This window comes from Balaenoptera borealis (assembly GCF_965194805.1).
Source record: "Balaenoptera borealis genome assembly, chromosome: 2".
In the NCBI taxonomy this organism is placed as follows: domain Eukaryota; kingdom Metazoa; phylum Chordata; class Mammalia; order Artiodactyla; family Balaenopteridae; genus Balaenoptera; species Balaenoptera borealis.
The window spans coordinates 104,307,719-104,324,682 of NC_138867.1; the positions used below are offsets into that span (position 1 = coordinate 104,307,719).

At 37.6% G+C, this 16,964-nt stretch overlaps 1 protein-coding gene across 2 annotated transcripts in view; it reads right to left on the reverse strand.

Annotated features, from left to right (window-relative positions):
* The window catches only part of LOC309623664 (uncharacterized protein), a 769,197-nt gene that overhangs the window by 295,799 nt on the left and 456,434 nt on the right, over nucleotides 1–16,964 (reverse strand). The window contains exon 1 of one of the 2 annotated variants that reach the window (XM_082380757.1): nucleotides 1,424–11,723. The exons of the other annotated variant lie outside the window; for it this stretch is intronic. Within the exon in view, the coding sequence (XP_082236883.1) occupies nucleotides 1,424–1,450 (27 nt within the window). The 5' untranslated portion in view covers nucleotides 1,451–11,723. Of the gene's footprint in view, nucleotides 1–1,423; nucleotides 11,724–16,964 lie in introns of those variants that run through there. 2 annotated transcript variants of the gene reach the window in all.

The window sequence follows — 16,964 nt, forward strand, 5'->3', positions numbered from 1 at the left end:
TCTGCAGGCAAAAAACTTTCCATTATGAAAATTACACATTAAAGAAATTAAATTAGTTCTTTCTGGCTTGTAGAACACTATTAAAGAAATAGAGCACCCCAAGCCTAAGGCAAACTCTAAGTGATACCTCAAAGTAGATATATTTCTGGCAAAGGATATTTAGAAGAAATGACAGAGAAGATAATTTTTTGATCACCTTTTTTTTTTGGTTTTCAGTGTAGGAAACTTGTAGAAGCAAAGACTTCATTTGAAAGAATGAAAAACTGAGTTACTTCACTTAAATGAAATGCAATTTTACCTGAAAGAACTCTTTTTTCTTTAAGTGTGAGGCAACAGTAATTAAATTTAGGAGGCTGTTAACCCCTGAAGTAACAGATACATAAATCATACTAAAACCACCTTGGAATTTGTAGTGAGCAATGAAATAGATCCCAAGACCAATAAAAGAGCTCAGCTAAGTGACTTACCTAAAATGTACACCAGGTAGCCAAGGAGAGGATCCAGGCTTAATTAAAAGCAAATACCCAGTTTCCTCTTCCTACATTTCTATATTTGTCTCTTCACTCAGCTATGGTTTCAAAGCAATTTTCTGATTCTTTCCATTAAGATTCCTTTTCTTTTCTTTTTTTTCTTTCTTCCTCTTTTTCAGACAGTTTTTCATGAGTTTGGAAGCTACTAAAATGAGTTTAGCTCCATTTAAAAATCAAGCCAACTCCCTGCTTCCCAAATATCTGATAAGAAATTTTGCCTGTGTTAAGTCTACAAAATACTCTATTTGTATAATCATATTACACTAATTATATTGTTCCAAATTAAAATTTTAAAATGCATTAGGGTAACTATTTTCACAATTCATATAAAAGGAAACAGGTTTAAGATTCAGAAGCTCAACAGGTGCTTGGAACAACATATATAAGAAGGAATCATTCTTTGCAATTCAAGGTCATATCCTGTTCTTTTTAATTCATTTGAAGATATATAAATAGCATGCATTTCATGTTTATAGAGCAATGAAATATTACATAACCTTAGTATCATCTGTCTACATCCAAGTTTTGCTATTTATCACTAGCAATGATGTTTTTGCCAATGGAGTAAAGCAGTTTTTAGGAATGGACACTAAATTAACATAGATATTGGACATGTGCTTTTCATACTCTTGATGTCCTACATTATCAATCCCTGAAACACATTTTAGCCAATACTGCTGTCTGTTGTGAATAAGAAGAGCGTGGTGCCAGGGCAGGGAGCACTAAACTGGCCCAGTTATCCACAATTCAATAGCCAGAGGGTGCTTCCCGAATTTGCTTCTTTCAGAGCTGACATTCTTCAGAATGGCACGCACTGACCCAGGAGTATCCTCCCAGTATTGGCAGCTCTCCTTTCTGCAAAATCTAAAACCGTAGGAAAACAGCAGACTCACTTGGGTGGGCAGCCACTGCATCCACATTTGTATCTTTATGAGACTTCTTTATCCAGTCATGGTGCCTCCACAGCGGAGAGCCCACAGCTAATTCCTCATCTCAGTCATGCAAAAAAAAAATGTGCTTATTTACCAAAAACACTTTTACTACTTGTAAAGGACCCTCTCTGAGAAACAGGTTCCAGGTAGATTGTTGAAAGTGAAATGGAAGGGACAGAGTTCAAGGTTTACTGTCCCTTTTCTCAGGGACAGAATACAAAGAATAAGATAGAGAGAGATATTTTAGTCTTGGTAAAACCCCAGAGGAAAGTGAGAACAGGAGAGGGGGGAATGAGGCAAGAAAGAAGGGAAAGCATATGAGGGGTGGGTGGGTCCATTATCTGGGCACCCCTGATAATAGGTGCAGCCGATTGCTCCAAAATGATAGAGGTTCTCAAAGAGACCTTACAAACTCAAGACAGTCTGTCCGTGGGAAAGGAGGACAAAGAATCTATCTGTCCATGCCTTTTCATTCACTGTTTCCGACTGGTCTGAGTTTGCTCCATGGAGCATTAACATCCACATACTGTTTGTCACTATTCCACACTGGGCTGTTCTGGGTAACAACTGGACTGGCCTGAGCCCCCAGAGCTCTAGTTTGGCCAATGTGCAGGTCCCATGACCAACACTGCCTGTGGAGTTTCTAAACCTGCATCCACAGCTGTAAAATAGTGCAAGTCATGTGAGGGCTGCACCAGCAAGTCAAATGAAGATGTGCATACAGGGTAGTGCAGAAATTGACCCTGTACATGAAGTCCAGCTTAAGAAAGCTGATTACCCCCGGGAGGATGAGTTACTTCCTCCTTTGTGTTTCCTTAGCACCCAGTAGATGCCAGTATTATTAATTTTAACTCATTGTATCATTATTACTTATTTGTATGTCTGTCTCTCCCCAAAAGACACTGAACTTTAAGCAGGGTGACCTTACTTCCGGATTTGATTGGGAGTATTGGATTTGCCAGTTTAGAGCAGTTAACACTGGATAATTATTTTAATTCCCTCTTTCACTCTCAATGGGTCCTACTTTAGATGATACATTATAGGATCACCATATTCTTATGACACTGGGGCACGTCTTATTCAATATTCAAAGTAAGTTAAGTTAGTATCTAGTGTAATGTTTGGGTCATAATACATGTTTAACAAGGGTCCGATAATTTTTTTTAAAAAGGAAATAGTGACAAGATTGAAGAACTTGAATAATTTGGATACTAAAAAGAGGAAACAAAGATATTTTCAACATTTGCTAAATTAAAAAATGTAATTGCTTTTATACAATTTCATGGACAGAAGGCAAAGATATTAAAACTTAAACACATCTTGGTAGGTAGGCTTCCATTTTTGGTTGGGTTACTGAGAGAGTTGCAAGAGGGAAATAATATTAGTTGATAAATAAGCAAAACAGCTACAGTTTACTTAGTGGTTATTCTGTGTCTGACATTTTGAGCATTTTACATGGATTATCTCATTGCTGGCGGACATCGCTAGCCGTACCCAATAAATATTCTGTTCTCCTTTACTAATAGGCCACTGATTTTGTTTGGAGGGGAAATGTGTCCAATCAAAAATTCCCTAATTTTCTAGCCTCTATTGCAGCCAGGAGTTGCCATGAGATTCAGTAATGAGACATAGTGGAAACCTACTGAAATGATTTCTGAAAAAGAATATGCTACCTCCTTCTCCTTCTCCTTAGACTTGCCGGAAGAACAGCAACCTTGAAACCATAAATATGAAAACCACACGTTAGTAGATGCCCCAACCCTGGGCTGCCAAGTTCCAGGATTCTTATCATATGTGAGAAATAAATCCCTAACTATTCAAGCCACTGTTAATTGTATTTCTATTGTGTATACAATTTCCACCTGATACATTATTTACTTCCTACAATACCCCTATGGAGCAAGTATTAGGTTGAATCAAATGAAATCCTGACCTACAAAAATGGCAATTTTTATTCATTCACTTTTCATAATTCATTTAAATACTGAACACTTACTATGTGCCGAGCACTAACACATGACAGCAAACTTGAAAAACAGTGCTTCTTATTTTCAGTAGTACCAAAATATTACTGTTTCACCCTCAGACTCAAAACTAAATTATAGAACTAGTTAACCAAACTAAAAGGATAACTACTTGAATATGAGTCAGACATGACAGGATGAAAATTACACAGGTACACTATTTAAAGCCAAACAGATAATTTCCTTTTAACATCAATACAGGAACAATGTGAAATTCAGTATCCTGTACAGTGGCTGTTACAAAGTTCAGAAAATCAGAACTCTACAAAAATGGGAGAAATAGAATAAGGCAACTCTTCTATCAGTCTGCAGTTTAAAAAGAAGAGGAGGCCAAGATTCAGGATCTATTGGTGAGATGCTTTAGTTCTTTTACAATTTCTCTTTAAAATGTAGGCCACAGACTTTGGACATAAGCTTCAATCTGAGTTCACATCAAAGTGATATTTTCTTTCTTTCTTTTTTTTTTTTTTTTTGCCAAGAACAACCAGACTTGGCAGGAAGCTCTGATACACAAGTGTTAGCTCCCAAGCAGTACCAAATGTGTCTTCCTAAGAACTGTGGTCAGACACACTAATGAGGTTCTTATGGGGAAAAATAACAATTCTTGACTTGAAATCTGAGAAACAAAACAAACTAAAACCAAAAAAAACAAAAAGAGTTACTTTAGGTGATTTTCAAAGTTGGAAGAATTTCCCTCTATTTTTTAATTTTTTATTTTTCTTAAGAAATATTTTTCCTCTATGAAATCTTGATTTGGGAAACAAAGTACACTTTCCAAACATCAGAAAGATGTTTCTGATGAAACACAGAAAGAATACTCAGGGGATCAAGCAATAATTTTGAGATTTTAAGATCATAAGATTTAACTTGAAAGTTGGGGAGAAAATTCAGTTTAGCTTTGCAAGATTTTTATGAGGATTATCTAAAGATTATGCAATAAAACCACATATTGTTTTGTCTTCACAACTAGGACTGGAAAAAATAAAAGGGGTCAATAAGAACACCGAAGGCTTTCATTAAATAAACATTTAGTAACATTTGAATACAAATTTCATATTATATATTTATGGCTTAAATCTACCAGTTTGCTAATCCCAAGCACTAGCACATGATAAAAGAGTCCATTGTAGACAGAATGGGTGCTGAAATACCTCCTTCCCCAGGACAGTATGCTTGTTTAGCTGCTTCCTGGTTTTGTTAAAGTTATTAGCTCATCTGAAAAGTGCTAATCTTTTCTGAGAGGAGCTAAAGGTGGTTTGGGGTCCTGGTCTACCTGACACCATCTTCTCCAAAGCCAAATATGTGTCCTGAACCCGACACGAGTCCATGAACCTGAGGAACTGTCCATGTCAGGCAGCACTGTTGTTATAAGGATGGAACCACCATAGGAATAAGAAATAACAGTAACCACAAGTAATCGTGTGTTAAAGAAAGTAATTTCTTTAAAAAAAATTTAATTCATAAAATTAAAACACATTTTTGGTTAAAAAGTGATAAATTTTGTGCACATTTTTTAAAAAAGTATACATTGGATCCTGATATGTTTGCTCGGACACAAATTTCCTGGTTCTGATGGGTATCCTCTAGGACTTCTAAGCTGACAAAAATATATCAATAAGCACAATGTACTGAATAAGGTATTACCAACTTGGAGAGCATCTAGGCATGCCAGATGAAAGTTTGCTGAATGAAATGGGACTATCTGAAATTATTTATGCTCATTAGACTCTCTAGCAACTTATTATCCAAAGCAAACAGATATATTTTGTAAAGCATTCCACATGAAATACATTTAAGATTCAGTTTAACAGGGAACAGGGATTTTTTTTCTATAGGCCCATAGGCTTAACTTGACACAATTGATCATTATATTTCTCATCCTAGGCTTATACTTTTTTCTTTAAAGATCTAGAAAAGTTATAAAACTTCTCTGGGCACCTCATCCTATAAAATTAATTTCTAATTCTATATAACAGATATATAAGAATGGCTCTTAATACCACATGCTTATGAATATTTGTAATACAAATCACTAATAGTTATTTTTTTAAACTTTTGATCAGAGAATTGTACGTATTAACTATTATTACTGACAGAAATGAATATCCAGATCAGCACCATCTTATCTGAAAAGTCTGGGCCATTTAAAAGACCGTGATTTAATTGTGGGGATTTCCATCCAAGCCTCTTCAAGTATTCAAAATCAGGACCAGCTTATTCAAAGCCTGCAGGGGACAGACAGGCAGTTAATGACAGGGGAGGCCCAGCTGAGGGTTGGTGAGGGTCACCAGAAGAATCCTGGCTTCATCCGAAGCAGGCAGCTACCATTCAGCATACGTGGGGGGTGGGCTAAGTAGTGGCAGATCTTTTCTGGATTTTCCATGACAAATCTGGGAGATTCAGATTTTTCAGTGAATTCTTATTTTTAAATGTGTTACAAGTCAAATCCAGCATGTCTACATGCTGGATTCAGTCAACAGGTTGCCAGTTTGAGACATTTAGTTTTACTATTTACTTCCTAAATATGACAATTGTATGCCTATTTAGCAACTGGAGAAAAAAAAGCAAAAGTAAATGAAACTGGGAATTTATAAAACAAACTTGCAAAAAAGGACGGCTAATCAGGCATAAAATCAATAAATCAATATATGTACTTTCTATAGGCCTCATGTACTTTTCATAGGCGATCAGAACATCACCAAAGGATTTTGCCCTGAAGTTCACCATCAATTGAAATTTTAGGACATGTCTTATGAAGACTTCTATCAACAGTTTTTGGTGGAATAAATGTGATCGGTAAATATGTAGAGAATTAATTATTCAAATAGAAAAAATGAAAGCAACAAATCATATCAAAAAAAGGTTCTGTTGATGCTGTATCTGGTTGCCATGAATGTAGGCAAACAATTAGCAGACTTTCAGTTCCACTCTCCAAATACAGTGTTTGATCAATGAACTAGATAGCGCTCTATTTGGCAAAGCTCACTCTGCATCTTGAATTTCAAAAGCACTGAAGTAACCTTATGAGCCAGCTTTCTTGAAAGAGTTCCCCCATGGTGGACATAAGAAATGCAAAGTGTTCTATGAAAATATGCTCTCACAGCTACATGACATTACATCCAGCCAAATGAAAACTCTTCTGATGTAATAAGCTGGTTGGGTTGCAATGTTCTTTTAATTTTAGCAGAGACCTTGCTTTTTATAACTTCATATATAAGCATCCTTGTAAATTCACATCTTAATTTTAACTATTCTGGGAAATTAGACAATTGCTTACACAGTTAGAAATATAGGACAGAACATTCAAAGGAGACTCAGTTTTCCTAAGTCACATTTCACCCAGATAGGTCACTCTCCATCTTACTGATGATTTCCTCCACTTACAGGAAAGTATAGAGAGTTTTTGCAAGGATCTTGAAATTCACATAGAATAGGAAAAAGAAAACACCCACAAGGACTTGAAACTGGAAAACATACGGCTTTCCAAAGAATAGTAGATAATAGGGGAGTCTGGAGGAATGGGTAAGTGTGCTTGATGCATGGGTCAGAGCTAAGTAGTTGGGAGAAGCAGAGAACAAGACATGAAATCAAACTGGCTTATAGAGGGCCCAGTAAGAGGCAACAGACAAGACACTACAGGAGCCTTCTGAAATGCAGACATGAACAGTTATATAATGAATTTAATGGGACGTAGTCAAACAGGTTTGATAATTGTGCCCCACATGTTCCACTGTGTCTTAGATCTCTTAATAGCAAAACTTTTCTTTCTTTTGATTTGAAATGTCTGAGTAATTGCCTCAAATCTCATATCAGTCATTCCAATTACCCCTGAATCCACTACCAATCAACCAATCAAGAGTTATCAATCTTACGAAGATAGAATTGTTAGCATTTTGGCAGCTCTAAGGAGAGAATTTTGTAACAAGGACCCTGTGGCTTCTGAGGTTGCCTGGTCTCATCCTGGAATGTCCTGCCTTCTTGCCAACATTTTATATGTCAAAGGATAGGAGTTAAATGGAAAGTGCACTGTATACAAAGTCATCTCTGAATTTAAATTTTAGGACAAACTAAGCTCCAAAACACATTCTGGGGAACCATATACAGTTTTTCTAAGTTTCTAAGTCACGGCTCCAGTGACAAATAAATATGGACATTTTTAAATTGCCCATTACCCATAATCTCGTTAGATAACTATATTTTCGGACATGCCTTTTACAGATATAATTTTTTTAACTTACATCACTGAACGTCCTATTTCTGAACATGTAATTTCAGAGGAACTCACAGGTAGTTAATGAATTTGATTACATCTCTCAACACTTTCATTTTAATGATCAAGAGTGCATTTTTTTTTTTAAAGGGAGAGAATCAAAACCTACATTAAACCTGGAATCCAAGGGATACTATTACCCACAAAGCAAAAATATTGAGACAGATAGTGCTACATATTGTGTGTCCAGGGAAAAGTCAACCCACCAACACCTTCTTCTCTGGGAAGAAATGCTCACTGACAGACCCTCCAAAAGAGCCTAATCAATGCATCTATCTCAGAGGGTAGAGACACAGAGAAGAGGCAGGGTGAGTGCAGTCAGGGCTCTGGGTTACTTACATATCTGTTATTTTTGGTTGTGCAAATTACTCTGAAAGGTCTCCACAAAGAATAAAACTTTTCTAAATCAGACCCCAAATTAAGATTTTTGCAAATTGTAGGTTAACTAAAGTAAGAGTTTTAAAGAAATCTGAATGTTCTTATCTTTGAGTAATTCAACCTTGAGAAATAGTCAAAGAAGAGTACAAAAATCTTAGTAAAAGATGCTCATAATAGTAGCTTTTTAAATAATAAAAGTGAAAACTATCTGATTTTCCCCAAACAGCAGAGGTTTATAATCCAATTAAATTCTACTGCATATTTTAAAACATGCAAATTATAATATATTATTTAATAAGGCAGGAGGCAGAAATTTTAGAAAGAATTTTTCCTTTATGTGTGAGAGAAAACTGCATATTGCTATATTTCTAGATTTTCTATATGATATATAGAAATAATATGCTTTTTTCTAACACCCAACAATAAACAAATAAGATTAAGATTAAAAGATATTAAAAAAAATACTCCCTAGGAGTTAAGAAAGTTGCCTGCCCAAAAAAAAGCTTGCCCTCCTCATCCCTCTTCTCCTCTTCCTCCTCCTTCTTTTGTTCAAAGGTTAATGCACTTTATATGTTTCCAGTTGAAACTGTGGAGATTCTGGCTCACTGCTGTCCATCACTTGACAATAATCTCTTTGTGTTCTTAAGTTACAGATTTATTTTCTACAAATGTACTATATTATTATTCTTGGAATCAAAATTGGAATCATCAGACAAAAATAGCCCTGGATTCCCAAAAACAAGTGTCTGATACATTTGTAGACTTCTTTGAACTCTTGTCCAAGCCTCCCCAGACAATTTGAGTTGCTGTCTTGTTTCTTTAGCTTTCAACAGCAACATCTTTTTTGTTCCCTGATTTCTGATTTTCTGTGAATTAAAAAAAAACAAAACAAAACCTATTACTTGGCAGGATGTTTTCTGACTGCTTATTTACTTTGTAGTAACAAATTTATAAATTTTCAAATTTCCAAATATTTTAGCTGTATTTTTAATAGCATGTAAGTCCAATAATCTCCTTTCCCCTATTTTAATTTTTCTACCAAAATCAACTTTATCTAATGCCCCTATTTTTTTCAGTCTGTGTGAAACTTTACTCCAATTTAAATAAAAATTAATAGTTCTCTTGTAATATGTAATGTAATATCTTTCATTTGATGTTTCTTCTCTATTCCTTTTAGTTTCCTTTGCTGTCTTTTGACCAGTTTATTTTATCTCTTTCCCACTAGCCTTTAGAAACTCTGATTAGTTGTTTTGTACCCCATTATTTTTTATTGATCATTGTTTAAAAATATCAACAACAGGACAAAAATGCCATGCAGGTACACATGTTCATCTTTCTTTACAAAGAATTACAGTGACTCCTGTGGATCAAAGATTTTTTCCAAAAAATATTCTGTACTTTCTCTTCCATCTGAACTTCATTAACCTGGTGAAAGAAGTAGATTCTATTAACCATGTAGAGACAGTGGTAACATATGACCTGTATCTTAATGGAAAGCAAGAGTCTGAATAAGCACAGAGTAGAGGAAAACATATGTATGGCCTATAGTGAAACAACGCAGTTTAAAACAGTGGGTTTGATTAATGAAGATAATATTTGAAAGGTATGGTAGAAACCACCCTTGAAGTCTCATAAACTTCAAGATATATAGCTTTTTATGGATACTATAGAATATCAAAGGAGAAAGCCATTGGGAGCATAGGGCTATAATCTTTAGCATGTATTCTTGGGTCATCAGCAACTTAGGTTGGAGTTGAGCATAATAAAGAACAAGTACAGGTGCACCTTTAACTGTGCCTAAAGACTCTATCTGTATATCCTCTGAAAATAGCATTAGTGAATATGGCTAAAATCTGTTTGAGTCAGAAATGCGCTTCAAGGTCTTCTGGGTAAAGAAGAATAATGTAAAGAGATGTCTCCGTGGCACCTTTCTGTTTAGTGTCACTCTTATTAGATTGCCTATTATCACAGAATAGACTAAAACACAGTCAAATTTCGCCTCATGGCTCACTACCTCCCTAAAAGGTTATCTCCTTAAAGAATGACAGGCTCCTAAAATTGTACTATAGTAAGCAAATATCTAGTAAGCATTTCCTGACTGACACAACCAGGCTATGGCTTAGAGAGCAATTTACTGGGAAATCTTCTAAACTCTCAAAGACTGAGGTACACAATGAAGAATGTATCCACATGTAACAAGATGGCAAACTGGATTTTTTTCTATTATCTTTTAATTGGGAATAAGGTAGGGGAAAAGATGCTAGTTATCCCACAGTCTCAGTTAGCGGGACACCAGTGAGCCCCCAGCAGTTATGACCAGCTATGTATCCACAGGGCTTACGGAGACAGACACCGGTGTGTTCTCATTACAACGTGATCACCTTCATCTGCAGCCCAGTTTATGTAGGAAGGGGAGGAGTGTGGCTGGATTTTGAGTTGAATGTTTGTGGAGCAATCGCTTTCCTCTGTGAAACCAGGTATGGGGGGAGGGGCAGTCACAAACAAAGAGTCACTCATAGAGGAGGGGCGCTGAAAGAAGGGGAGACTGCCCCCCCCCCCAGGATGAGTAATTCCTAAGCTGCAGAACCCACAGGCCTACCCTGGGGCAGCCACCAGAGAGGAGCGTGACGCCAACATTCTGGACGAAGATGTTTGGAAACTTCCATTTCTAGCATGTTGTCATTTTAAGTAATCACCATCCCCTCTGTCCCATGAAGGGAAAGAGAGGCACGAAATGTGTACTGAACGCAGAATCAGGTCCAGGGATTTCTACCAGTGTGAGGCCTGCTGGAGTAGCTCAGTGCACTGGAGTTTGAAAGAACCATAATGTCAGATGCCTGGAAAAAGAGGGTGTCTTTCCAGTCTTCAGTGCCTCAGAAGAACAGAGAAAGGAATCCAAGCACTTCCTATGGCTCCATGTGTTAGAGAATTTCAGGTGACAAAGGGCAGGAACTGTGTAGTATCCATGCAGCTACTGGACCAAGCAAAGGGACACAGAACCCAGGAAATGGACTGCAGGACATACTGATTGGTTTTGACAGAGACAAAGGAGGCAGCTCACTGCCCTTTGAGGGAAGGATGGTTCTTGAGCAACAGAGGAGGCAGGGAGAAGGATGTTGTTCCATGAAACAGGAGGCACTACAAATCAGCTATGGGCTCCAGGATCAAACAGAACCAGACTGAACTAGAACAAGCCAGAGGCACTCTCCATAACTGACATGCTGCAGCCTCACAAGCAGTCTTCTCCTCCTCACTGACGGAGGACGAGAAGGTGGCCTCAGAAAGATAAGGGTCCAAAGGGAGGAGGGAAGGGGGATCTACTAGAGTAAGTATGGAGGAACTGTATAAGCAGCAGATCATGTCTCCCCACCCCCATCCCCAATTCAAGCCACTATATCCACAACCAAGGCTGGCCCTGGTGGGGTATGAGTGGGGGTGGGAGAAGTAGGGAAAGAAGTTAAGCTTGACACTGAGTTTGAGATTGGTCTGATAAAGTGAACTAGACTGAGTTTTAAATAGCAACTGAGAATGTCTTAAACCAAAACTGAATGGAAAGTTAAGAAATCTGTCCAAGATTTCATTATGGAAAAGTGGAATTGTCGAGGGTGGGAGGGACACGCAAGGGGAAGAGATATGGGAACATATGTATATGTATAACTGACTCACTTTGCTATAAAGCAGAAACTAACACACCATTGTAAAGCAATCATACTCCAATAAAGATGTTATAACCCAAAAAAAAAAAAAGTGGAATTATCACTATAGCACAATTACGGGAAGCTGCAACTAAAACACTCAATAAAATGACTGATAATGCATTAAAGTGAATTAGAAAAGGCACTTTCATTTTTCCCTCCATAGATGAAGAAGAGAGTGATGACCGTGAAGTGGCTACTTATTTGTCCCATCTCCAAATCAGTCCATAACTATGTTGATTTGCTTAAAAAGCAAAGTATTAGCCAAGGTCTACCCTTGAGTACAGTGTGAGTGGTTAAAATATGAGCTTTGGAGTCAGAAGAACTTGGGCTGGAATTTTGTTAGTAGCCAGGTCACTTTCATCTACTGGAGCCTCAGTTCCTTCATTCAAAAAAGTGGGGATAATTATACTTACTTCAGATGGCTGATATAAATATTGATTGGAATAATTTATGAAGAACACTTAGTCCCTAGTAAGCACTCCATAAATATTATCATTGCTGATATAAATAAAACATTACTCTGCTTTTCTGTCTAGATGGCAGTTGTGATCATGGTAAAATTCAATTACTGTCAGTACACTAACCTCTCTGCTTTGTTCCAATTAAAGGTGCCAAGGCCAAGTTGGTTCATGTTCATAATGGTGCCCTGTAACAGTACTGATGGACAAAAAAACCTTGCTGAGATACTTAGAAAAAAATAAAATATTGGAAGTGCTTGCTAGCAGACTAACACTTTAAGAAGAGATCATTATTTAAATGAATCATGATGTGCTTTTGATTCAAGATGCATTTGAGAAAGTAAATACTACTCTTCTAGTACTCCTACAGTTCTTTCCTCGAAGAGTTTTTCTTCCTTTTCCCCTCATTTGATTTGTTCTCAATTTTAATTTAGTTTCATGTACGGGAAACTCTGCCAAGGTTGGAAGAACTGAAATTTGATTTACTTCTAAATATTTGTTCATAAAGCTCTAGTGCTTTTCCAAGTCAGTATTTCAGGGCACTTGCCTCCCCTCCTCACTGAAGGCTGACGCCAGCAGCCCAGGAAGCAGGAGTAATCCTTGACTTTTGAACCAGTCTGTTGGCACAGCAGACGAAAACATTTGACTATGCAAATGTCCTCAACTTTCAAAAATCTGGAAAAATATAGAAGAGAATGATTTGAAAAAGTATTCAAAAGTATTTTTGCAAAGAATTTCTGTGGCTATCAGAAAACCCTTCCAAGGAATTAACTGTCTTTTGTCACCTCACCTTCCTCCTTATCTCCTAAAGATGATTTCTTCATTCTTTTCCTCTAGATGCAGTTGTTGAAAAAAATGGATGATCTTTCTGTTACACATTAACAGTAACACTTAACTCTCTTGGTCTCAATCAAAGTTAAGGTCTAAGGTTTTGCTGGGTTTTAGGTGCTTTGATTGCCACAGTTGATTTTTAGAAGTATTCTTACCTACAGTCTCTTCCCACTCAAAATAATCCTACTATTTGAGTAATTTCTATCTTCACAATCTCTAATTCCAACATCTCTAGTATCACCCTACCAACATCACCAACACACACACACACAGACACACACACATTTTCTCCTGAAGCAAACTGGGATGCCATTGATAAGCCCAAGAGTGTTATTGAAAATACAGCAGTTGGCCCTCCGTATCCGTGGATACAAAGCCCATGGATACAGAGCGCTGACTATAGTCCTTGCACTCTGCCATTTTATATAAGAGACGTGAGCATCCACGGATTTTGGCATGCGTAGGGGTTACAGGACTCAGTCTCCCACGGATACCGAGGGACAGCTGTACAAAGAGAAATGCTGAAAAGGAAGTTGAAAAGGAGAAGGAGGGAGAAAGTTTGGGGATAGAACTAAAAGAATGAAATAAAGAGCTTGGAGTGGAGGGAGTTGTATTTAAGTTTACCCCAGGAGCCAATATGTTCCATTAACTGCTTTTAATTCTTTTGCTCAAGATAAGTTGATTATAGAACCTTTCAGAATTCCCATTACGGTTTACCTTTTCCCTGCTTTGAACTCCCTTCATTTCAGTTTCAACTAAAAATTATCCTGTACTATCATTTCAATTTGCCAAAATTTCACTTCCCATCAGTTCCATTCTTTCTCTTTAGGACAGGTTGATTACACACAAATATAACAAGATGATGTTGGCCATCTTTAGATAAGACTATCTAAGACAAATCCCTTAATAGCTCATCATTTAAAAAAAATATATCTGGAATATTTTTTCTAACATATATAGCATGTCCATTCCTGACCTGTGCTCCAATGCCTAAGAATACTTAGTTAGGAACTTACACCAATCACAGCTGATCTGACTGAAGGGACACTGAACTTCAATGGCCAGTTACTCTAAGGTCAGTCCTCTCAAAAAGACAGTGAATAAGGAAGGGAAGGACCTGGGAGAGTCAGAGCTGAGATGCAAGCACTGTTTTCACACTGCTGCAAAAGTATGTACAATTCAGAGTTCTCCCAAGCTTGTACCAATAGAAGCATTTCAAAAACAGCAACAGTCACTCAAGGAGTTCCTGCTCTGCTTCACGGGTTTATAAAAACACAGTGGATCCTGACAACCACCCTGTGGGTTAAGTATAACGCCATCATGTAGTGGACGTTTGTTTTTGCCTCCCTAGCATCTATTTCCCCTTTTTGGACAGCTCCAAATTTTGACTGGGGATCCATCCACTGCCTACTCTCAGTCCATCTCTTTGGATGGGGCTCTATCCTCAGCTGCAGGAAATACAGCACGTGACCAAGCCTGGCTTTGCTAAGCACCTCCTGACCTGGCCACAGAAAGTGGTTGAGAATGTCTTAGGAGAACAGAAACGTGCCCTCTAACTGATCCTTAACCTAAAAGGCCGTAGACTGAAGCTGCTAGAAATGACTTGCCACCGCCAGGGGAGAGCCTTACGAGCATGGAACTAAGGGCAAAGGGAGCTGAGATAGGAGAAGAAACAAGAACCTGAGTCTCCCTGACATTGTTTGGGCTCTGGGTCAATCTGAATCCTGAATTCATGCCAACACCTCAAAATTTTAGTCACTTGAGCCAATTCATTCCCCCTCTCTTTTTTGAGTTTTACTGGATTGGGTTTTCTGTACCTTGCAAGAGAAAGAATCTTAACTGATATGCCTGATTTTATAAATAAGAAAACTCAGAAAATTTTATACTTACTCAAGGACATAGAGTAAGTGGCAGACCTGCATTTTAAATCTAGTCTCTTTCACTCAAAACACCATATTCTTCTAATACAACATGAGGCATGAAGGCAAAATAATTTCATTTTGAGAGGTATGATGTTTAATTTTATATGTCAATTTGGCTAGGCTATAGTGCCCAGTGCTTAACCAAACACGAGTCTAGATGTTGCTGTGAAGGTTATTTTGTAGATATGATTAATATTTACAATGAGTTGAATTTAAGTAAAGCAGATTATCCTCCATAATGTGCGTGGATGGGCCTCATCCAATCAGCGGAAGGTCTTTAAAGCAAAAACCAGAGAAGAAAGAATTCGGCCTCAAGACTGACATAGAAATCCTGCCTGAGGTTCCAGTTGACCTATAAAGATTCTGAACTTGCCAATTTCTTAAAATCTCTCAGTCAATAAATCAATCTCTCTGGAACCCTGACAGACACAAAGATTAACTGAAAGATACAAAGATTAACTGAAGGATACCCAGGAGAATGTGGGATAGGGCCAAAAGAAACATACTTTTCTCCCTCAACAGGTCATTTCCTAGATGACTTTCCAAAATAAGACAAGGACAAAGCTCCATGATCAAGATCACGAAGACACTTTTGCTCTCAAGTGCCTGATGAGACATTTTGTTTGCTTTGTTTTTTTCCAAAGTGAAAAAAATTTGCAGATATTTAAAAATAAGTCGTGTCAAATTGTTACTGTCAATACTTTCTTAAATACAGGCTGATTTTGAAAATAAAAGGCAATGAAGAAGCAGTGGTGTGCACAGGTTTGAGAGGATTTTCGTATTCTTTCAAAGAGTTCGATTATAGTTCAGGGCAGGGACAGAGTCTCAAAGGAGCACTCACCAGTACTACCATGATTCACACTTGATTTCTCATATCACTCTTTCCTACAGTCACAGCATCCACTCAAAAGATGCAGCATTTTCAACATAATATAGAGGGTAACTGAACCATCAGTGTGGCTTCACACCGCAACTCTGCTGACGTTTGCTAAGATGCCCAAACCCAATGGGATACATAATTCAGTTCCCCTGAAAGATATGAGGGAAGGGCTCTGACGGGTTGCTAAAGAAGAATGCTGCTGTCCTCATCTGCTTTCAAAGGATGCAAGACTTGTCAACTCTATCCTAGTTTTCAAATAAACCTTGAAATTCACAACCCCAAATTGAGATTCTCATTTTCAGCCACAGCTATTCTTGATTTCTGTTCCACCGATACTACAGGCATAGAGAGATAAGTCAGATGATTTGCAGCTCAAACTATAAAAGAAGTTTCATAGACACAATAGGAAAAAAGAAGGTTTGGTAGGTTTGGAAAATTCTTTTTCTTTTAATACACTATAAAATGTGAAGCAGAAGCACAATGACTTAATGAGTTTCTGTCTCTGTACTGTGACAAATCTACAATTTGGCCATTGTAAAAGTAATGATATGTTTCATTAATTTCATATGTTCCTTTAATAGAGTATTTCGAGGGAAGGCATTTTTGCTTTAGAAATTAGAGCAAAGAAAAGCTGATAAAAGCTTCAAGTTGGTGTTCGGTACTTCCTGGAATACATTAATAACATTCAACCGCCTTTTCAAACACACAGACAAATCTCAAAGCGATGCTTTGTCTTCCCAGCCATAATCCTAATAATGAAAGACTAGAAGTCCTTACCTAATTTCTCCCCACAATCCACCTCCCCCCAATGCTTGCATATGCGTGCGCAAGCACACACACACGCATACACGTCACCCTTGTTACAGGTACATCTGGATCTGGAAGTTAATATTCTATAACCCCCATGTATCTACTCAATCACTCCTGGGTCACATCCTCTATGCAGTTTCCAAATCTCCTTTGGGGACCATTCTTCAGAAACAAGTCGCATAACTGCCATGGTCTCACCCTGCCTTTTCATAAATATCCTCGCATTGGGCT